Here is a 23977-nt window from a genome sequence, read left to right on the forward strand (position 1 = left end):
CAGTGGCTGCTGAGTGCTGATGTGCAGGAATGAATTCCTAACACTGGGAGTCTTGGATCCTGCACTGTCTCCACCAACTCCAGTTGGAATGCCTCCCACTCCCATCTCTATCTCAGGCTGCACAGAGAGAGAATCTAGGTGAGTCACAGTGTTCAGTGTGCTGTGTGCTGGGGGATGGCATTCCCAGCATCCCTTTACACATGCTCTGGGCTGCCCCTGCTCTAGATGTTTTGTGGCATGATAGATTGCATAGGATACACAGCCCCTGCCCATTCCTGCGGAGGGTCCATCTACAGATGTGATGTATAATGAGATGTAAAGGGGAGGAGTTAGTAAAAGGACAACGCCCATGTGAGGGCGCCAGAAATATTTCTGCACCCAGGCGCCTGTGACCCGAGGATCGGCCCTGCTCCTGTCCAAGGATGTCTCCATTACTCCTCCCCCAGAGTGGAGACACCCTCAGAAAAGAAGTGTGTTAATGGCCAGATTACCAGGTAAAAATAAAGGGGAAAAAGCCTGAAAGAAAAAAACTAATGTAGCCACCACATGTAAGGGCTGGTAAAGCATCAATGTATTACATTTTTGTTTTGGGGTTTAATACCTCTCATGCCTTGTACACACGACCAGTTTTCCTGGCAGGAAAACTGCCATGACAGCTTTTGGCCAGGAAAACTGGCTGTGTGTATGCTCCATCGCAGTTTTCCCGACAGGAAAACTGCCGGGAATCCCTGGAGGAAAAATTAGAGCATGTCTTCTATTTTCCTGCCAGGATTCCCGACAGTATTTTTCTCTGCAGTTTCCCTATGGGTAAAGCCTGTGGGGGAGCATACTACACACGGCCGAGATTCCTGCCAAAGCTCTTATGGCAGTTTTCCTGCCGGGAAAACCAGCCGTGTGTAGGGGGGAAAAGCTGCCAAACAGGTTATCAGCTTTCCCCTCGGTTTTCCCGGCAGTAAAAAGTCAGCCAGGAAAACCGATCGTGTGTACGAGGCATCAGAAAGAAAAACCAAAGAAGGTAAGATATAGGTCATAGCTGGCATTTGTGGTATATGCTCTTAGGTGGACTTGTAGCGTTGACTTAAGGGGAGTCACTTGTTGTCCCGGGGTCTTCGGAACCTTTAATTTTGCCTGAACCCACCTTGGAGTCTCTCTTGTCCCTCTGCAGGTTGGCAAAATGCCTCTAGTTATAGTTACAAAAGGCAGGCACTTACACATAACTAATTAAATATTATATGGCAGTGTAACATTACCAGCCTGGTTAACGCCTTGTTGTGGCCTTTATTGCATCATGTTGGGATTACATAATGGATCAAATGTTTTTCATCATCATGAAGTCAATGAATTTATTAAAAAATATCAGGAAATTCAAGAATATACAATCTGTTCTATAAAAAATAGAAGCGTTCCTGTTTCAAGCCTTGCACTTCCTCTGCCAATATATAAAAGGAGAAGATGCAGAGATGGTCATTGGCACTGGGATCCAATCACTGGTGGAGCCAAGACGTTGGTCCTTCTCCTTCCAGCTTTGGCCTGCTGAAAAGACATCAGTTTTGGGGTAAGGTTTCTAAAGTTTACTTATTTATTTTAACATTGGCCTTTTTTCCATGTCCCTTTACTGAGATCATCCAACCATTCACAACAATTTGGTCCTCAAAGAAGCTTACGGATGTAAGCAGGTTGAAATGCTGGTTAGTGGGACAGCTGCTGTCCCAACTGGGAGGGTTAGCGTTAACTACGTTCCCTGGGTTTTTCTTGGGTCTGGCCCACTGTCCTTGTGGAATTATAAAGGGGGGAAGGGGTTCCTCACATCCTTCCAGTCTGCTGTGCCATGCCATGCCAAGCAGTGCTCAAATTTTTTTTGGGGGGGGGCGCAAACGGAAAAAAAAATTGCAACCTCACTGTGCCCATCAAATGCAGCCACTGCGCCATCAATTGTCACCACTGTGCCATGCCATCAAACGCAGCCACTGTGCCATCAATTTGCACCACTGTGCCATGCCATCAAATGCAGTCACTATGCCATGCCATCAAACGCAGCCACTGTGCCATGAATTGTCACCACTGTTCCATGCCATCAAATGCAGTCACTTTGCCATGCCATCAAACGCAGCCACTATGTCATCAATTCGCACCACTGTGCCATGCCATCAACACAGCCACTGTGCCATCAATTGTCACCACTGTGCCATGCCATCAAACGCAGCCACTGTGCCATGCCATCAAACACAGCCACTGTGCCATCAATTGTCGCCACTGTGCCAATTGTCACCACTGTGCCATTTAATTGTCGCAACTGTGCCCATTGATGTCACTGTGCCCTTTAATTGACGCCACTGTGCCTATTAATGCCACTGTGCCCATTGTCCCCACTGTGCCTATTGTCGTCACTGTGCCCTTTAATTGTCGCCACTGTGCCCATTCATGCCGCTGTGCCAATTGTCCCCACTGTGCCTATTGTCGCCACTGTGCCCATTGATGTCACTGTGCCCTTCGTCGCCGCTGTACCCCTTCCCCCCCCCCGCTCGGCACTTACCTTTACTGGAGTCAGCCATCCACATCCTCAATGTCTTCTCCCGCCCTCGATGACGCTTCAGACAATCAGGTTACCGGTAGCCAGAACCGGCCAACCTGATTGGCTGAGACGCCTGTCAGTCTTATCCAAGGAACGCACACCCTGTGCGTTCCGAGGATAAGCTTCCGGGAACCCGAGGGCTGTACTCGGAAAGCCAACTCGGTACAGCCAACCAGCTGCGGTTATTCAGATGGTCGGCGCCTCATGTCCGGCCATCTGAATAGAACAGTGCAGCGGTGACAACAACATAGATTCGTGCAATGCATGAATCTATGTTATTAGACGACTCAGTGGGGGTAAGAGCCAGAGAGGGCGGCGCTCCAGCGCCCTCTATGGACGAACCGCCACTGATGCCAAGTCTGAATTTCTTTCTGGCTTCAGGAGCCTTCCACAGCGTAGGGGGGTTGCTGGGATTGCAGTATGCCCTGAAGACATCAGCTACTGGATACTTCCAAGATGGACCTGAGTTTGGGACTAGGCTAGTTAGGCAAAGACTGCACCTTGTTGGAAATTGTTATGCCAAACATTTTCAGTAAAGCTTTTGAAACTTTGCCTTTGCCTGAACTGAAGTTACTAAGGAGGTGCAAACTGCAATGCAAGTAGCCAGCACTCATAGTCTACAACTTGGGTCAGCAAAAGCACATTGAGGAATGAAAACTGCCAGTGGTTACCAAGGGTAATAAAGGTTTTACAAACAGCCTGTCGTGAAGCGTGCACCTGTAGCAGGTGGGACATCCTTTTGCAGTGAGGGAGTGATTGTTGCCACTTTCTCTGTGAGTGATTCCTCTTCCAAGGTAGCAGACATACGCTGCACAGGTTTAGAGGGCATCGGCTTTGCATGTCCCTCCTAAATGTTTATTTTTATTTTTTAAATCCAAACCTTTTTTTTTTCCATTGCACATAGACATTAACTGTACATCAAAACATGGAAAACATAATTTAGGATGATACAAAGCATATAACATGCACAGGATTCATATAGTAAACAGTCACATTATACATAACGAATAGGGATGGTCCCGATGTTTGAGTCTCGAACATCAGGTATTTGTTTGTTTGTAGAACGAACGAACATATGGGGCGCGAGATTGCAGTGCATTGACGGCTGCTGATTGGCCAAAGCAAGCACCTGACCTGCATGCTTTGGCCAATCACAGCGTGATGTTCTGTGAGAGCTATTATTGGCCAAAGGCAGGGTGCCTTTGGCCAATCATGGCTCAGGGGCTAAGACCACACCCCACACTAGGCTGCTTACACGGTGGCCGTATTTAGCGTGTTGGTGTCAAGAACTGGAGATAGATTAGACAGGTTCGTTAGTGGAGAGAGCATGTAGTCAGTATAGTATATATATGGTATACAAAAAGAGTCTATCCAGGTGTAATAAAGTTCATGTGATTATAAAGTTCATGCAATTATAAAACTGCTAGGTGATCCAGAACATGCTGTGTTCCTCACTCTGGTGCTCCCCTTAGGTATTTAATGCTCACCTCAGAGCGTGTGACTTTGCAATAAAGCACAGTCATAACATGCATATAAACCACCTTTGGGCTCTTGTAGGTACACCGGAATCCAGGACTCGTCAGTATGGTACCTCGGTAAGTGTACGAAATAAAGACAGAAAGCAAAAAATCAAAAAAACAACAACTGGGGTACTCACATAGATTAGGTGCACTAGTGCACCACTCTATATCAGGTAAACAATGGTAAATACAGAATTGGTATCGGGATGGTATGTTGTTCCTCTCTGACAGATCACCTGTGCAAACATGCTGTCCTGTCTCCTTCCCCTACACGTCTTGATACAGGGGTTTCCATATCTTCTTAAGGGGGAAATCTCAATACAACTGCTGCCTTTTCATCTGGTAGACTCTGCCCCCTTCCGTGAATTTGTGACATGTGCTGTACCGCATAGGCAGGTTCCAAAAGTAAATTTATTTTCACATAAGGCCATTCCAACTCTCTACAGTTATGTGGAAGGCAATGTTTTGGCCTCTTTGGAAAGGGCGGTCAACAGGAAGGTTCACATTACCGCTGACTCATGGTCTAGCAGGCATGGGCAGGGAAGTTACATTTCCTTCATGGCTCACTGGGTAACTCTGCTGGCAGCTGGGAAGGATGTAGGACAGGGTCCAGTGTTGGAGCTTGTTCTACCACCACGCCTCCAAAAAGCTGGTGGTGATTCTGCTACATTTGTCTGCTCCACCCCCTCCTCTTCTTCCTCTATGGCCTCTTCTGCTGAATTGTCCTCTGGACCAGCAGTGCTCCCTAAGCATTCAAGGGGCTACGCAAGCAGTCAGGCTAAAAGATGCCATGCAGTGCTTCATTTGGTCTGCCTAGGGCAGTGATGGCGAACCTTGGCATCCCAGATGTTTTCAAACTACATTTCCCATGATGCTCAACTCCACTGCTGAGTGCATGAGCATCATGGGAAATGTAGTTCCAAAACATCTGGGGTGCCAAGGTTTGCCATCACTGGCCTAGGGGAAAGGAGCCACACTGGGGCTGAGATTATGTCAGCTCTGCAGGGGCAGGCTCAGAGGTGGTTGACGCCACGGCAGCTTGAGCGTAAGAGTAAGTTAGAGTAAGTAATCCTACTTACCAGCTTCCCGACAACCCTGTCTGGTGGTTGTGGTCTGCAGGCAGGGGGCTTATCGGTATCTGGAAGCCCCCTTTAACAAGGGGGCCCCCAGATCCCGCCCCCCCATGTGAATGGATACCCATTCACCAAAAAAAGTGTCAAAAAGTAAAAACCACAACAGACAGTTTTTGACAATTCCTTTATTTCCCGTGATGTCCATCCATCTTCAAACACGCCGCCCGACGGACCAAAAAAGAAAAAAAAGAAAGAAAAAAGCTGCGTCTCAATGGGAGGCCTCCCGGCGACTGCTGTCTCTTGGCTTTGACAGGTGCTTTATAGGCAAAGGCGGGGCTCTAGTCCCTCAAAGGGAACTGAGTTCCTGCTATGAAAAAAGTGCAGGAACTCTGATCCCACGCGTTCCCGCAGGACTTGAGCCCTGAGATGGGGCAGAGAAATGTGCCTGCTATAGTCTACAGTTGGTGGTGTGCTACTGGCAGACGTGTTGCAAGGACCTGGGACACCCTTTGCTATACCATTTTCCTTGTTAGTGGAGGCTGCTGAAAGGTCATGAGATATAGCGGGGGTAGACATAAAAGGTGAGGATTGTCTGGCATTAAGGTATTTTTGCCAACTGGCTGAGTGGTGGGAAGTTAAATCCCTCATCAAGCATGTGGTACCCAAATGATTGGCGTTTTTGCCACACTTGAGCTGAGGCTCAGTTTTCAAATTGCAACAGTGCAATTGGCTGCACATGTGCTAAAAAAGGACCAGACAGCAGAGCTGTGGGAAGTGGGCCAGGAGATAACGGCTCCACAATCTGGTGGGATAGGGTGGCTGCTAGGGTGACCACGTGTCTCGGATTGCCCCGGAGAGTCCCGCATTTTGCGTGTCTGTCCCGGGCACCTTCATTCCAGGACAATACAGTGTCCCGGAATGAAACTGACATTGGCACCCCCCCGGCCAATCTGATGCCCCCAAAAAAGGCAGCCACATCACCACTTTACTCACTGACAGTACTTTTCCTGGCCAGGAATGCCTGGAGGAGAAAAATCCCCGCCCATTGCTTGTGATTGGAGAATTCATAAATCCCGCCTCTTGTGTCCAATCACTGTGCTGTGATTTTTGTAGTCCCTGTACAGCAGAGCTGGAGTGTGAGAGTAGGAAACAGCACAAGGAGACAATCATATGGCAAGAAGCATGCTGAGAGAGAGGAGGAGAGAGCAGAGCAACAGAACTCATCAGTTATTTGGTCACAGCAGGAAATAAGGGAAGATCCCTCCAAAGCAAGAGGTGTCCCTTTGGGTTTTTTTTTGGGTTTGATCTTAGTTAGCCAATTTTGTTTTACGGTCTTATTTTCCACTTGTGGCCAGCAGCAGGTGTCATTAAGGAAGGACTTTGTAATTCTGCTGAGCATTTCCAAAGCATTGCTATGGGTAGCCTAGTGTAGTTCGATTTCCTGCTGTTCAGCTTTGTGCACAACACACATACAGTAAGGTGACCAGATTTCTAAAATAAAATCAGAGGACATATTTTTTTTTTTACTAATAATGGCAACGATCAGCGACTCTCTGCATGCCGCCGCCGCCTCATAGCCTGTCAAGTCTTAGGCCTCATTCACACGACGGGCCGTTCGGGTCCACCTGTCATGCATCGCTATGGAGCGTCGGATGTCAGCGGAGACATGTCCGCTGACATCCGACCCGATCCGCTAAAAACAGACGTATGGGGGCCACGTCCCCATCCATCCATGCGGATCGGATCGGGTAAGATCTGATGAAAATGGACATGCTGTCCGTTTTCATCAGATCACTCCATAGGACACAGCGGTACCCGACAAGCCCCTCCCCGCTCAGTGAGCAGAGAGGAGCTTGTCATCCGTCGGCTCAGCGGAGATCTGCGGACTGATCTCCCTCTGAGCTGGCGGGAGCAGGCGGACTCCGTAGGAACGGAGTCCGCCTGTGTGAATGGAGTCTAACTCTCCGGGCCCCCGGCTACTACTGGGTGGGGAGTGGAGGAAGATCACTCCGCCAGGGAAGGCAAGGAGATAGGCAGGTGACTGGCCAGGATTTGAGCCAAGGCAGAAGAACATACGAGCGGGGCTGAATGGGCATGCACCCGAAACTGAAGACATATTCCCTCCGCTCCGACCAGCACATGATCATCAGAAAGGGGCAGAGATAATGAAAAAAATACAACCCCCCTAAGCTAGTAGGCACGGCGGAGCGGGGGTGTTTGATTCAATTTTTTTTATTTTAATTCTACACTGACTGTATTGAAAATGCCCCTGCCCCCTATTAAATCCAATCTGGGGACAAAACCAGGGGCAGACTTGGTCCGGGGACAGTGTCCTCAATCAGGGGACTGTCCCCTGAAACTGGGAATGTCTGGTCACCCTAACATGCAGCCCTTTTCTTGTCTTTTGCTCATAGAGTGCTACAAGAATTTGCAGTTAGAAAGAGGAAGTCAAAAAGTGAGCAGGCAGTGCCGGATCTTTTTTGGAAATCCCAGTATTCTCTTCAAAGTGATATGGAATCACCTATGGAGCAAAGAGGTCTACTTTGCTGAATGTACATTATCAGTTTCATGCATTTTGCAGTCCCCATATTTTACAATATCTTTCTTTTTTATTTAGACTGGAATTCCCAAACACTCCGGCCCCGCTGTTTTCCCCAGGGGTCGATTTTCCTGCAGTGAACCATGATTGTCCTCTGTGTTTTCCTCGTTCTGTGCTGTAGTTTGGTCCAGGGTCAGTTCCCACGGGCCTGTATCACATCTGAGACATATCAGACAAAAACCTGTTGCCCCCTTTGGAAGGACGGCAGCCCCTGCGGCACCAAGTCTGGTCGTGGCACATGCCGTAACTGGGTCGTGCCTGTTGCCTTTGCAAGTCTCCGAGAAGGCCCAGGCCCACGCCAATTTGATGACGACCGCTTGGACTGGCCGAAATATTACTACGACAAAACCTGTGAATGCTCTGGAAACTACAGCGGCTATGATTGCGGTGACTGTAGGTACGGGTATTTCGGAAACAAATGTGACCGCAAAATCACCGTTGTGCGTAAGGAAATTCGAGAACTTTCTTTGGTCGAAAGGAAAAGATTCTTCAGCTACTTAGTGCTGGCCAAAACCACAAAAAGTCAGGAATTTGTCATCCTTTACACCGGAGACCGCCATCACAAGGGCACATACCAGTTTATTGATGCCACCATCTATGATGTGTTTTCCTGGATCCATTACTACTCTATAAAGGGAATTCTAAAGGATGGGAGATTTGATGCAAGAACCAACTATGCCCATCAAGGTCCAGCTTTTCCCGGTTGGCATCGATTGGGCCTCCTCTTCCTGGAGAGACAAATTCAGCTGTTAACGGGGGACGAAAATTTTGGCCTTCCTTATTGGGACTGGAGAGGAGATAAAAACTGCTCAATCTGCACCGATGACTTCCTTGGAGATAATGACGTGCAAGGATATCTCAGTCAATACTCCCATTTTGCTTTTTGGAAGGTAAGTGGAATTACAATAGTTTTAGAACAATTACATTTTTTTAAGTTTGTTTTTTATTGTTTTAGGTGTATTTTTTTGTGGTGGGGGCTATATGTGCATCGTTCACCTCCGCTGCTGAATTAAACTGGTTCTCTCACAGTAGAACCGAGGCTTCCATCCACAAGCACAGCTCCATGCACACCGACAATACAGGCTCAGTCCAGGGGATGTCTTTTTACTATTTATTACTGAAGAACTTAAACAGGAGAAGGGTTTAGGGTCACAGGAATATTATATACATATGCTCACGTGTGCTCTGTCAGCTCGATAAAGAGAATGGCAATTAAACAGCTCTCTATAGCAGGGAGTCCATGTATGAAAGTTTAAATGCAGCACAAGAGGGCAGATCCACAAAAGGATTACCCCTACTGATACGCCAGCGAAATTTAAAATTTCCCGCGTCGTATCTTTGTTTTGTATCAACAAAACAAGATACGACAGCATCTGGGATCGATCCGACAGGCGTACGTCTTAGTACGCCGTCGGATCTAAGCTGCAATTTTTCGGGGGCCGCTAGGTGGCGTTACCGTCTAAATCCGCGTCAAATATGCAAATTAGCTAGTTACGGCGATCCACGAACGTACGTCGGCCCGGCGCATTTTTTTACGTCGTTTGCGTTCGGCTTTTTCCGGCGTATAGTTAAAGCTGCTGTTATGAGGCGTACTCAATGTTAAGTATGGCCGTCCTTCCCACCTAGAAATTAGAGATTTTTACGCTGTTTGCGTAAGTCATTCGCGAATAGGGATTTGCGTAGAATGACGTCACCGTCGGAAGCATTGGCTTGCTCCGGGTTAATTTCAAGCATGCGCACTGGGATACCCCCACGGACGGCGCATGCGCAGTTTAAAATTTTTTTTGTTTACGTCGGGTCACGATGCATTTACATAAAACACGCCCCCCATCACTTCCATTTGAATTCCGCGCCCTTACGCCACAAAAGATACACTACGCGCAAATTCGTTGAGGATTCGAAACAAAAAAAAGTAAGTTACAGCGGCGTAGTGTATCTTAGATAGGCTACGTCCGGCGCAATAATGCGCCGTTGCACGTGGATCTACCCCAAGGTGTGTTGGTGGTCACAGATAGGCTGACTGTAGATGGCTGCCGGCTCATAACAAACTCTTCCGGATGGAGAGGGAGTAGGGAGGAGCGCGTGTTCAGAGCATGCCTGATGAAGGAGCGAGCATGCTCTGAACGCGCGCTCCTCCCCACTCCCTCTCCATCCGGAAGTGAAGTGACGTGTCCAGCCGCCCCTGAGCAGATTCTAATGCCGCGTACACGCGATCATTTTTCGGCATGAAAAAAATTAAGTTTTAAAAAAATGTCATATAAAACGATCGTGTGTGGGCTTCACATAATTTTTCGGGTTCTGAAAAACGTCAAAAATTTTTTTTGAACATGCTGCATTTTTTAACGACGTTTTAAACGATTTCGTTTTTCGGGTTGTAAAAAATTATTGTGTGTGGGCTAAAACGACGTTAAAAACCCACGCATGCTCAGAAGCAAGTTATGAGACGGGAGCGCTCGTTCTGGTAAAACTAACGTTCATAATGGAGTAAGCACATTCATCACACTGTAACAGACAGAAAAGCGCGAATCGTCTTTTACTAACACAAAATCAGCTAAAGCAGCCCCAAGGGTGGCGCCATCCGCATGGAACTTCCCCTTTATAGTGCCGTCGTACGTGTTGTACGTCACCGCGCTTTGCTAGAGCATTTTTTAAAAACGATCGTGTGTGGTCAACGTCGTTTTAATGATGAAGTTGGAAAAAACGACGTTTTTTCTAGATGCTGAAAACGTATTTTTTTACATGCCGAAAAATTATCGTGTGTACGCGGCATAAGAACCAGGAAATGCTGGAAGCCACCAACGCAGCTCACTAACTCTCTTCTAGGGGCAGCAGCTCCAGAAGAACTGGAACTCTCCCATGAGAGTAAAGAACAATCTAGAAAGGCATCCCAAACATTTATCACCTTGCTGACCACCTTCTGGGCACATCCTTCTAGTGATAGGCTGGAAAATAATAAATATTTACCTCTCTCCTAGGGTAGCAGCCCCAGGAGATTTGGAACCCTCCCTGGAGAGGAAAGAACTCTCTAGAAAGGCCTCCTAAACATTTATCACCTTCCCAACCATCTTCTGGATGCTTCCTTCCAGCGATTGGCTGAGAAATAATAAATATTCAACTCTCTCCTAGGGGCAGCAGCCCCAGGAAGTCTGGAATCCTCCCTGGAGAAAAAAGACCACTCTAGAAAGCCCTCACAAACATGTATCACCTCCCCAAACATCTTCTGGATGCCTTCTTCCAGGGATTGGCTGGGGAATGATAAATATTCATAGTGGTCATATAAATTTCCCTGCCCTATATTTAGGAAACTTCTTCCGGAGGCAGGTGGAAGGAATCAAACAGCCAGCTTGGAAACCCTGAGCAGACAAAACCAATAGATCACTGCTCCACTGACTGCAGTTAAGCCAAAAAAATACATTTTATCAAACAACCTAAGTAGAGGAGGGCGCTACACATGCTTAGTGTTCTGCTTCAAAAAACTGTGAATGTTTTTGAAATTCAGAAAGGAAAAAAATTCATCCCTCTCTACTAACAAGGTTATTAATGGTTCCCTCCTTTAGTCTATTTGCAGCGGTTACGACTATGATGAAGCTTACTGCCTGGGTGCTCACGACCAGAATCAGATGGAAAAACTGCATAGGAAGCCTGGCATTAATCCTGATTCCCCTAGCCTGCCCACTATGCAAGACGTGGAGGAAACTCTGAAATGGAAAAATTTTGACACCCGTCCCTACAACAGATCAGCAACGAGAAGCTTCCGTAATGCCTTAGAAGGTGGGCAAGCAGTATTGTAACTTTACTTCCTTTTTCTTAAAGTGTGTATTTAGCCAACACAATTTCTTTATGTTTTGACAGAGTAGGAAACTTTTTTGTACCATTAGAGAACTTTCTCCTCACTTCCTTTCTTGGAGACGCAACAGGAAGTGAGAGGAAATCTCTCCAAAATGAGTTAAATTAACTTCTTAGACATTACGGCCAGATCCACGAAGCGCAGCGCTTCTCTCCGTTCGGCGTAGTGCATCTCAGATACACTACGCTGCCGTAACTTACTTTTTTTTTGTATCCTCAAAGAATTCCCGCCGTAAGTTACGGCGGCGTACTGTAACTTAGGAGGCGTAAGGGCGCGCAATTCAAATGTATGTGATGGGGGCGTGTTTTATGTTAATACGTCGTGACCCGACGTAAATGACGTTTTTTTTGAACGGGGCATGCGCCGTCCGTGGGGGTATCCGAGTGCGCATGCTCGAAATTAAACCGGAACAAGCCAATGCTTACGACGGTGACGTCATTCTACTCAAAGCCCTATTCGCGAACGACTTACGCAAACAACGTTACATTTTCAAAATTCGAATACAGAACCAAGCACCATTTTGTGGTGCTAAATAATTGATATGGAATTTGTAAAGGATAACAACAAAAGTAGAAAAATCCCCTGCAGCAAGCAACAATAGATAGACACCCCCCCCCCCCCACAGCAATAATAGACCCCGCCAGCGTGTGTCTTTAGCCAAGACAATATTTTGATGATTTTGACAGAGAAGGAAACTTTTTTTTGTACCATTGGAGAAACTTCCCCTCACTTCCTTTCTTGGAGATGCAACAGGAAGTGAGATGAAATCTCAAAGTTAGCTAGTGGTACCCAAGACCCAATAAGGGAAAAGAGTAGGATATGGGGGCTTGAAGGGAAATTTAACCAAATGACTGTAAGTTTGTATTATGATCTTTGTAGGCTTTATAAATCCTAGAGATGGAGTAACGCGACAGAACGGCATGCATAACATGGTCCATACCTACCTCGGAGGGACGATGGGCGAGGTTCCAATCTCCAGCAACGATCCTATATTTGTACTGAACCATTGTTTTGTTGACAAGTAAGTTTTATCTTTAAATCTGTTGCATCAGAGGTGGGCAACTTACTGGATACATGACATCACCAAAGGTCCATATATAATATTCAGTATTGGTAGAGCCACAGGAAATTGTCAGAGACTGCAGACATACTACGTGTGTGATTACAGGAGACAGTCAGAGAGTGAGAACAGGTTATATGCTAGAGATGAATGTCATATCTTTATATCTTTATACTGTAGGCCTGCAATTCTTAGGAATAACTCACTGAAATCTGTCCAAACAAGAGTCTAGTAGACATCCCGGGTATGATAAAGTTTGAAACACAAAATCATAAATTATAATATAATAAATAACTATAAATAAGTATAACAAATAATAATGTAATTATAATAATGTAATGTAATCAAATCAAAAACACTGAAATTTGCTCAGTTGCAGAATTGTCGCTGTCATTGTTTTTATTGTTTGATGACGAATTTCCCCACAAATCTGCAAGTGATTCAAATTTATTATCGCTGTTTTCTAGCTGGTCTAAAAGCACTTTTGATGTAAAGGGACACTTTTTGGTTGCTATGGACAATCTCCAGTTTCCAGGCAGAAAGAACAGTTTTTATTATATAAAGCTGCATGCAGAACACTGGACAGACCACTAGGGACACAGGGGGTGTGTATTTATTTCATACAGTACTTTAATCTGTAAGATTACAGTATACTGTATGTGTATTGTGTTTTTCACTTTTTGAATTTGGCGCCGAACTCCGTCCCCGTGCGTCATAACGTCGCAGGGAACGGAGCTTGGCGGCACTGTGAATTGAGCGAGGAGACACAACCGAGGAGCCCGCACACACAGCGGGTACACATCGCAGGATCCAGGGACAAGGTAAGTAACTTCCCCCTGTATCCTGCAATGCGATCCCGAGTCGGGATCAACAGGAAGTGAGAGGAAATCTCAAAGTTAGCTAGTGGTACCCAAGACCCAATAAAGGAAAAGAGCAGGATATGGGGGCTTGAAGGGAAATTTAACCAAAAATTCACCCCGAGCCAGACTCGGGATTACCGCTAAGGAGGTTAAAAAGATACCGGGGTTATGGCAGCTATCTGCTGCCATAACAGCGGTATTCTATGTCAAACAGCCAATGTATAATGAAGGCGGGTAGGCCATAAGTGGTTAATAAAAAAGTTATGCCCGATTTTGCATTTCTTTGAGTACAGCCCTCATTGTTTTTTGTCTGGATTTTTCATATCTTCACATATTCATCAATATTTGTAGGATCTTCGAGGCATGGATTCTCAGAAACAATGCAACTTCAGACCTGTACCCTATAAATGACCAACCAGGCCAAGGTCCTGAGGAGTGCTCCACTCCGTACTTCCCGTGTTACAGGAACAAAGACCTTCTACGCAACTCTACCAGATTTGGATACATCTACTCTAAATACAAGGGGTTGTAATGCGCCTTTGAAGCAAGTCTTATGAGACTGGGATCTGTTCTTTGTGTGATGGGAAAACTGAGTGTGCAACCTAAGAACCACAACAAGCTCTCATATGTAATCTCTCCAATTGTCTCACTCCAAAAATCCTCCATGATGTCTTTCCAGTGTAATTTTGTAGATCATAACACATTCTAACTGAAGAATTAAAATCATGAAAATAAACCTACCATTACGGTCTTTATTTGAAATCGCTACTTAGTTGACCGAGATTGTGATCCCGTGACCCCTTGAAAATTTGCACATTTTGTCATGTTACAACCCAAAACGTTAATATCGTTTATTGGGATTTTATGTGATAGACCAGGGGTCTCCAAACTTTCTAAACAAAGGGCCGGATTACTGTCCTCCAGAATTTAAGGGGGCCGGACTGTGACCATCAGGAGTACAAAATCCCCCATCATTGGTGTCATTGGACCCCATCATTGGTGTCATTGGGAGAAATTCTGCCCCATCACTGGGAGGAATTCTGCCCCATCATTGGTGTCTTCGGGAGGAATTCTTCCCCATCATTGGGAGGTACGCTGTCCCATCACTGGGAGGTACTCTGTCCCATCACTGGGAGGAATACTGCCCCATCACTAGGAGGAATTCCACCCCATCATTGGTGTCATTGGGAGGAATTCTGCCCCTTCATTGGGAGGAATTCTGCCCCTTCATTGGGAGGACTTTTGCCCCATCATTGGAAGGACTTCTGCCCCTTCATTGGGAGGAATTCTGCCCCTTCATTGGGAGGAATTCTGCCCCTTCATTGGTGTCATTGGGAGGAATTCTGCCCCTTCATTGGTGTCATTGGGAGGAATTCTGCCCTTCATTGGTGCCAATAAATAAAAAAGCACCCCAAGGGCCAGATAAAATCAAGCAAAGGGCCCCATCTGGCCCCCCGGGCCGCAGTTTGGAGACCACTGTGATAGACCAACACAAAGGGGGTCATTTACTATAGCGCGAATATGCGATTGCACGGTAATTACAGCTAAAAAAAGCCAAATAGCGCTAATTAGCGTCCAAAAGGAATTCACAATAGTGCTGGCAAACAAATACTCCCGATATCAAATTCACTATAGCGCCCAAACCTTTAGGCCTAGTGCACACGAGAGGATTTATCCGCGGAAACGGTCCGGGGGACCGTTTCCGCGGATAAATCCTCTGGCGGATTTTGATCTCATGGTTGTACTAACCATGAGATCAAAATCCCCGCGGAATTCCGTCCGCGGTGACGTGTCGCGCCGTCGCCGCGATGATGACGCGGCGACGTGCGCGACGCTGTCATATAAGGAATTCCACGCATGCGTCGAATCATTATGACGCATGCGGGGGATGGATTCGGACAGATTGATCCGGTGAGTCTGTACAGACCAGCGGATCAATCCGTTGGAATGCATTCCAGCGGATCGATTTCTTAGCATGTCAAGAAATTTTGATCCGCTGGAAAACCATCCCCGGGGACAAAAATCCGCGGAAACAGATCCGCTGGATTGTACACACCAGGGGATCTATCCGCTGGAGCCGGTCCGCGGATCAATTCCAGCGGATCGATCCTCTCGTGTGTACGGGGCCTAACTCTTGTTAGAACCTGGAGAATTGCACATGGAAATAATGTTTAGAGCATGATATGATCACCTACATGGTACTGAAATATATGATATATTGTTTAAAGATAATCTGCTTTTAACCATTTCAGCCCTGAAATGATTTACCTACTTCCTGACCAGGCCATTTTTTGCGATACGGCACTGCATCACTTTAACTGACAATTGCGGCTGTCATGCGACGTTGTACCCAAATAAAATTGACGTCCCCCCCCCCCACACACAAATAGAGCTTTCTTTTGGTGGTATTTGATAACCTCTGCGGTTTTTATTTTTATTGTTAGCGGGACTGTAACATTGCGGCGGACAGATCGGACACTTTTGACACTTTTTTTGGGACCAGTGACATTTTATACAGCGATCAGAGCTAAAAATAGCCACTGATTACAGTGTACATGTGACTGGCAGAGAAGGGATTAGAACTAGGGGGCGATCAAGGGGTTAAATGTTCCTCAGGGAGATGTTTCTACCTCTCAGGGGGACGGACTGCCTGGGAGTAGAGAGAGATCGCTGTTCCAGATCACTAAGAACAGCCGATCTATCTGTACGTCTCTGTGAGAATGGAGATCTGTCTGTTTACATTGACAGATCCCCGTTCTGGCTCTCTGAGGAGCGATCGCGGGTTGACGGTGGACATTGCAGCCGCTGGCCACACGCATCAGCTCTGGCGTTGTGCCATGTGCCCCCTAGAGCCCTTAAAGTGGCCGCCATACAGCTACGGTGATTTACGCAGGGGAGCCTACCTGCCGCCGTATAACAACGGCGACTGGTTGGCAAGGTGTTAACGTGTGTGAAAAAGTGATTTATACACTGAAATATCTTTAAAAGTCTAATGCCGCGTACACACCATCACTTTATGTGATGGAAAAAAAAGAAATTTTTAAAAACGTCAATTTCAATGACCGTGTGTGGGGGAAAACGTTGTTTTATGTCTTGTGAAAAACGACAAAAAAAAATTGAAGCATGCTTCAATTTTTTGTGTCGTTTTTCAAAACGTCGTTTTTTGTTTCACAGAAATTGACCGTGTGTAGCAAAAAACTACTTTTAAAACGACGTTTTTAAACCCGCGCATGCCCAGAAGCTAGTTATGAAGATAGCTTCAATGGAAAAAAGTGGTGAACGTAACCTCGCTTTGCTAGAGCATTGTGAAAAAACGATGGTGTGTAGGCAACGTAGTTTTTGAAAATTGAAGTTTCAAAAACGTTGTTTTTTACTTCACAGAAAATGTCGTTTTTTCCATCACATAAAGTGATGGTGTGTACGCGGCATTAGAAGAGATAAATTCCCCGTCTCTTTACAACCAGGTGCCAGCACAACTGAGCATGCTCAGATAATGCAAACTACTCTCATTTTAACTTCCAAGGCTTTATAGTAATATATAGTAAATACCAAAATGAGTGTTGGGTTTAAAAAGCATTTTTGGGAGTGAAAATGAGAGTTATATAGCCAATGCAAGTTTCAGCCATTGATTCTAATAGTACAATTGTAACTTCTCCAAATAAATACTTTTCATGTTGAGATGAATGTATCTTTCTCTCAAAGAAATTGTCCTTGCAACAATGTTGCTTTTTTATTATCTATTTTGTTTTTAAGATTACTCGAATGTGGAATGTTTTGGTAAAATATATTTTTCTCTGCTGTTCATCTCACAACAATCTTTACCCAAACTCACACAGGTGTCTTTACAAACCATAAACAATACCATTGCTGATGCAAATTAAAAAATGAGTCACAATTTTGAGTGTTTTTTTCTTATTTCCAATTCATCATAATTTGAGCCCAAAAAATTTGATATGTGTACCAGTGGCGTCACTAGGGGGTGGCTACTGGGGCTATAGCCCTGAGTCTCTAGGGCAGGGGCTGGCAACCCACGGGCCGCCACCACTGAATACGGGCGCCCAGCCCAACACTGCTGAATATGGGCACCTGTCCCTCCACCGCTGAATGCGGGCACCCGGCCCGCAGACATTTCTGCCGCCGTCCTCTTCATCGGACAACGGCGAGCGGCCAGTTTCACAGGGCTGGATGGGGGCAGGAACATATTTCATAAACCAAAAACCTTTCCCTGGTTCAATTACAAACTCTCTTTGTTTGCTCTGTTGCTAGTTTCAGCAAACTAACACAAGTCCTTAGTTTCCATCTTACATTATACTCCTGATGTCATAACATCATAAATGATAATCACACCGAGCGGCTATGGAGATGTCTATAAATGTAAATGTTTTCTTTAGCACTTACAAGAAAAAGAAACACATCATTTCACAATCCACACATTTAATCCACACATTATGCTTTGGGTGTTTAAAAATAACAATAGATAGAGCAAAAAATACCAACAATCTGTATGCGATAAATGCTAAAATAAATATTAACCGAGGGTGGTTACTGATTCCCTCTATTTATTCCATATATGTGTTAAAGGGACACTAAAGGTTCCCATTTTTTTTTAAATAACAAATTTGTCATACTTACCTCCACTGTGCAGCTCGTTTTGCACACAGTGGCCCCGATCCATGTCTTCTGGGGTCCCTCGGCGGCTGTCTCGGCTCCTCCCCGCATCAGCTAACCCCCTTCATGGAAAGCTCTCTCCCAAGGGGGTTAGCTTGTGGGCGTAACTCCGGTGATACAGCCGGCGGCTATGGCCACTGACTGTATCACTCAGCTCCACCCCCATCGTGCCGCGTCATTGATTTGATTGACAGCAGTGGGAGCCAATGGCTGCGCTGCTATCAATCAAACCAATGAATGAGCCAAAAAGTCTGGCCGAGAAGCCAGCACGTTCACGGTGCGGGACTTTCGAGGGGTCAGGTAAGTAAATGAGGGGCTGGGGGGCCACTAATCCTCAGATGTTTTTTTACCTTAATGCATAGAATGCATTAAGGTGAAAAAACATGTACCTTTACAACCCCTTTAATATGTCTATTTCTATAGTTAGCTAGTCTATTAAAACTCTGATAATGTTATTGCTGATTGCACAATAATATAAGGTTAGCTATGAAAACAAACACACTGCTAAGTAAAACAACATCTTATTTATTTACCAAGAAAATAGGAAAATGCTAACACTGAAAAAAAAAATTATGGAAAATATTATAGAGCGTATATAACAAAATAACTTCAAAGATACTTATCGCAAGGCCGTCCTCTAGGTATTGTCTCATCAGCTGGGCTCAAAATGGTAAGAGAGAGAGCTCTCTGTCTCAGTCAGCACTTTTTAAAGTTCAATCATACCCCATCCAGACGCAACCCCATTGCCAGCCCATTTGGGTTTATGATGAATCAAAGTAAATATGCAGTGCCTTTTTTTTTTATCTGTCCGTCTTATAGGGAACATGCTGTGTTGTCTAGGGGTGGCTTGTGTCCATGAATCAGATATCCGACCTGGGTCATCTTCAGTGACAGCTGGCCATTTGATGTTATGTAACAGGATATTTGAATTTGCATCTCTTCAGGGGGTCTTCCTCTACCCCCAAACCTCAAACAAGAGGCCTGCGGCAATTAATTCCCATTCATGATTCCTTGTTAAGAACCTGCTGGGTCAATGTTACGTACCTGGTTACCAGAGTCTGATGCAGGGTAACCTCTCTTACAGCTCTGGTTCGCGAGCCACTGGATATGAGACAGCGGACTCGGAGCACAGAGGGGTAGGAGTGCCGGGTGGCGATGAGTAGATGCAGATGGACGAATATCTCTGATGAGAAGATGCAGGAATGCTGAGGGTGAGGATGGGTCAGTGACCCGCACGAGAGCTGCGACTACAGCGGCACAAGCTGGTAAATAGTTCAGGTATACTGGAATAGCAGAGTCAGACAAGCCGCGTCATAACAGGTAAACATGCAGGTAGAAGGCTGAAGAGTAATCGGTTAAACAGGCAGGTGAATCTGGCAACAGAGAGGTCAAGCAGGCGGATGGTCAAACAGAGCCGGGTCAGGATTGGAGAGGTGCGAAGAGTCAGACAAGCCGGGTTCAGCGTTCAATCAGGATTCAGGTAGAGTAGTCAGACAAGCCGGGTTCAGAGATCAATCAGGATTCAGGTAAACAAACAACAGGTCTCAGACAGGGATCCACGTCAGAACTGCAGATCAGGCAGCAATGTGCTGCAAATAGCAAAGGGTTTTTAAAGTGTCTTTTTGACGCCACAGCCAATTAACGTGCACACGCGCGCTCCCGTGCACGCATGCGCTCCCCCTAATGCGCGTGCACGAGCGCGGGACCCGCGATGGTGTGCTGACTGTCTGAAGGAAGCCTGCATGGAGGGTGTCTGCATGGAGGGTGTCTGCCGGGATGACGACGGCAAAGAGGTGAGTCCCTGACAGTCAACTTGCAACATGGGCCACCTGGCTATATCAACTAGAACTTGAAATTCCAGAAGTATGATATTAAACTATGTTGCCTTCCAACACTGTATATAAAAACAAAGATCATCAGCCAAATCAAGAACTATAAATCAGCTGGCTGCAGGTGGCATCAAACAGAGTGTGTGCATCTACTCATCGCCACCTGGCATCTACTCATCGCCACCTGGCATCAAACAGAGTGTGTGGACTTATAATAATGTGTCTGTTATTTTTCAATATATTCATTACTGTTACATCACATGAAGTTACTATCAGACCTTATACAAAAGAAAAAGAGCCGCTGCTCCAGGTGTATGACGATAACCTGAGGTGGAATGTCTCATAGAGTGCCAGCCCCGGCCCCGCCTCCATGGGAAACTTGTAAGAAAAGAAATGGTTGCACATCCAGGAGTTCCGATTGCCTTTTATTGTTCAAAGTGATAACACCAAAGACACCGACATTAACAATTACCACAAGGGGCCAGATCCACGGAGCGCGGCGCTTCTTTACGGCCGGCGTAGTGTATCTCAGATACACTACGCCGCCGTAACTTGCAGCGTATTTCCTGTTTTCTTAAAGAATTTGCGGCGTAAGTTACGGCGGCGTAGTGTATCTGTGTCGGCGTAAGGGCGCGCAATTCAAATGGATGAGATGGTGGCGTGTTTTATGCCAATATGTCTTGACCCGACGTAAATTAATTTTTTCTGACGTATCCCAGTGCGCATGCTCGAAATTAACCCGGAACAAGCCAATGCTTACGACGTGAACGTCATTCTATGCAAAGCCCTATTCGCGAACGACTTACGCAAACGATGTAAATTTTTCAAAATTTGAGGCGGGAACGACGGCCATACTTAACAAAGGATACGCCTCATATAGCAGGAGTAACTATACGCCGAAAAAAAGCCTTACGGAAACTACGTAAAAAAACGCGCCGGTCGGACGTACGTTCTTGGATCGCCGTATCTAGCTAATTTGCATAATCGACGCGGAAATCGACGGAAACGCCACCTAGTGGCCAGTGTAAATATGCACCTTAGATCCGACGGCGTACGTCAGTCAGATCTAGCCCAGCTTCAGGCGTTTCTTGTTTTGTGGATACAAAACAAAGATACGCCGGAGCAAACTAGCAGTTACGCGGCGTATCAATAGATCAATAGATATGCCAGCGTAACTGCTTTGTGGATCTGGCCCAAGATGTTTGTGACCTCATGTCGGTGTCTTTGGTGTTATCACTTTGAACAATAAAAGGCAATCGGAATTCCTGGACGTGCAGCCATTTCTTTTCTTACTACTATCAGACCTTCGTTTTCATTTTTGTAGAAACAGTTCTCATGTATTCCATCCATCTTGGCTTTCAGTATTTTGACAGCTGTATTATAATTAATAACAACCTTGTACTAATCTAAAGTAACCTCATATTACACATTTTCCTAGTAACCTGTATTTAATTTCCAACCAAAGGTTGTTTAAACCAATTAAACCAATTAAAAAGCACACAGCAAAAAATATTTAGCCCATGGGACTTTTTTGAGTCAAACATAATATATAAACAAATATGACAAATGAATTTATTGACAGACATTTAAAAACAAAACATAATACAATGATTGAATAGACATCAATATATGTTGTAAGGGATTAGCTCAGTAGCAGGGTGTGTAGGACCTCCCTGGATGGGTCACAGCACAGCGACGTCGGCACGGACAAACAGCAGGATCTTTGTGAAAACAAAACAGTGGTTTATTTCCAAGTCTGTGTTTACAAGAATAGTGGAAAATAGTGGAGAATAGTGGATCTTGTGGCAATTTTTTCTGGCCTCTGCTATTATACATATTGCTATACACTCAACTCTAATACATTCCTCAGCCTAACAACCATCAAGAAGGAAGTGGGCTAAGTATTCTGCAACCAATTATACTCTCCTGTGGCTCTCCTGAAAGAGGAGGTTCCCACCAAAAAACATTTTTCTAACATTACATTGTGCTGATTTTTTTTATTTTTTTTGCTGTACATACCGTCGTATAGCTATTTCTCCCCCTGGGTTCCTGGGTTCAATCCCACCCAGAGCCACTTGGGGCGTGACCACGCCTCGCTGTCTGTTTGGCACGGTAGCGATCGTGACACTCCGTGAGATGTTCAAAGCTTGGGATATTTTTTTTTTATGACCCAACCCTGCTTTATACTTCTCCACAACTTTATCCCTGACCTGTCTGGTGTGTTCCTTGGCCTTCATGATGCTGTTTGTTTACAAAGTTTCTCTAACAAACCTCTGAGAGCTTCACAGAACAGATGTATTTATACTGAGATTAAATTACACACAGGTGGACTCTATTTACTAATTAGGTGACATCTGAAGGCAATTGGTTCCACTAGATTTTAGTTAGGGGTTTCAGAGTGAGGCTGGGTTCACACTACTACACTACTTTCATCCTACTTTGCTCTGCTACATTGGTCCTACATTTATCCTACTTTCATGAACAGGATCCTACTTTGGTCCGACTTCAATGATATTCAATGGGTTGAAGTAGGATCAATGTAGGACCAAAAGTAGTACAGGGAGCATTTTCAAAGTCGGAACGACTTGTGTAGGACCAGTTAAGACAGCTCTCATAGGGAAACATTGATTTTCACACGTCATGCTACATGAGGCTCCCAATGTAGGACCGTTTGTGAACCCAGCCTAAAGGGGGCTGAATACAAATGCACGCCACACTTTTCACATATTTATTTGTAAAAAATGTTGAAAACCATTTATCATTTTTTTTTTCCACTTCACTTTATGTTGGTCTATCCCAATAAAATACATTTACATTTTTGGTTGTAACATGACAAAATGTGGAAAATTTCAAGGGGTATGAATACTTTTCCAAGCCACTGTAAAGCAAAATCTTACTTGGTAATTGCAACAGCATAAAGGCCCCATACACACGAGAGGATTTATCCGCAGATACGGTCCAGCGGACCGTATCCGCGGATAAATCCTCTCGAGGATTTCAGAAGATTTCTATGCGATGGCGTGTACACACCATAGCATTGAAATCCGCGCTGAAATCCTCTGGCGATGACGTGTCGCGCCGTCGCCGCTATTATGACGCGGCGACGGCGCGACGCTGTCATATAAGGAATTCCACGCATGCGTCAAATCATTACGACGCGTGCGGGGAATCCCTTTGGACGGATGGATCCGGTGAGTCTGTACAGACGAGCGGATCCATCCGTTGGAATGGATTCCAGCAGATGGATTTGTTGTGCATGTCAGCAAATATCCGATCTGCTGGAATCCATCCCAGAGGAGATTTCTCCGCGGAAACGGATCCGCTGGCGTGTACACACCATAGGATCTATCCGCAGAAACCCATTTGCTGGGATTTATCTGCGGATGGATTCTATCGTGTGTATGGGGCCAAAGAGTAATGATTCCCAGCAGGATAGAAAGGAAGGATTGGATCCTCTTACTGGAGGGTCTACAATGACCCCAGGTCACCCAGGATATGTGGAGGAAAAGAAACCAATACACATGAAAATGGTAGCAAGAAGTGCATCATTGACCCCTAAAACATGTGAGCAGAGAGCAAAGGAACTACCTTTTATATATTTCCTGCTATCATTCACTGCAAATGTTTCAAGAGCGGCTTGAACCGAACTGTCTCCAAATGACAAATGCCTTAAATATTAGGCTGAACCAGTCATGTATTTGTATCACCTCAGCTGTTTTAATTGTTTGCGCTATAAAGAGATAAAGACGGACAATTAAAAAAAGCAAAATTATATTTTTTACTTTTTGCTCTAAAACATATTCAATAAAAAAATAGAAAAATTAGAATTCATAAATTTAGGCCAATATGTATTCTGCTACATATTTTTGCGGAAAAAAATTACCTTCTCCAAACTGTTCCCACAAAGTTGGGAGCATGAAATTGTCCAGAATGTCTTGGTATGCTGACG

At 45.3% G+C, this 23977-nt stretch overlaps 1 protein-coding gene across 1 annotated transcript; it reads left to right on the top strand.

Moving 5' to 3' along the window:
- The first annotated feature begins 1448 nt into the window (after positions 1-1448).
- On the top strand, positions 1449-14272 carry LOC120921028 (tyrosinase-like). The gene is made up of 5 exons (XM_040333626.1): positions 1449-1555; positions 7783-8654; positions 11322-11535; positions 12491-12632; positions 13883-14272. Exons 2-5 carry the CDS (start codon positions 7848-7850, stop codon positions 14061-14063), a joined length of 1344 nt encoding a protein of 447 aa, XP_040189560.1. The 5' UTR covers positions 1449-1555; positions 7783-7847; the 3' UTR covers positions 14064-14272.
- Positions 14273-23977: the final 9705 nt, after the last annotated feature.

Source organism: Rana temporaria, chromosome 13, assembly GCF_905171775.1.
Source record: "Rana temporaria chromosome 13, aRanTem1.1, whole genome shotgun sequence".
Lineage (NCBI taxonomy): Eukaryota > Metazoa > Chordata > Amphibia > Anura > Ranidae > Rana > Rana temporaria.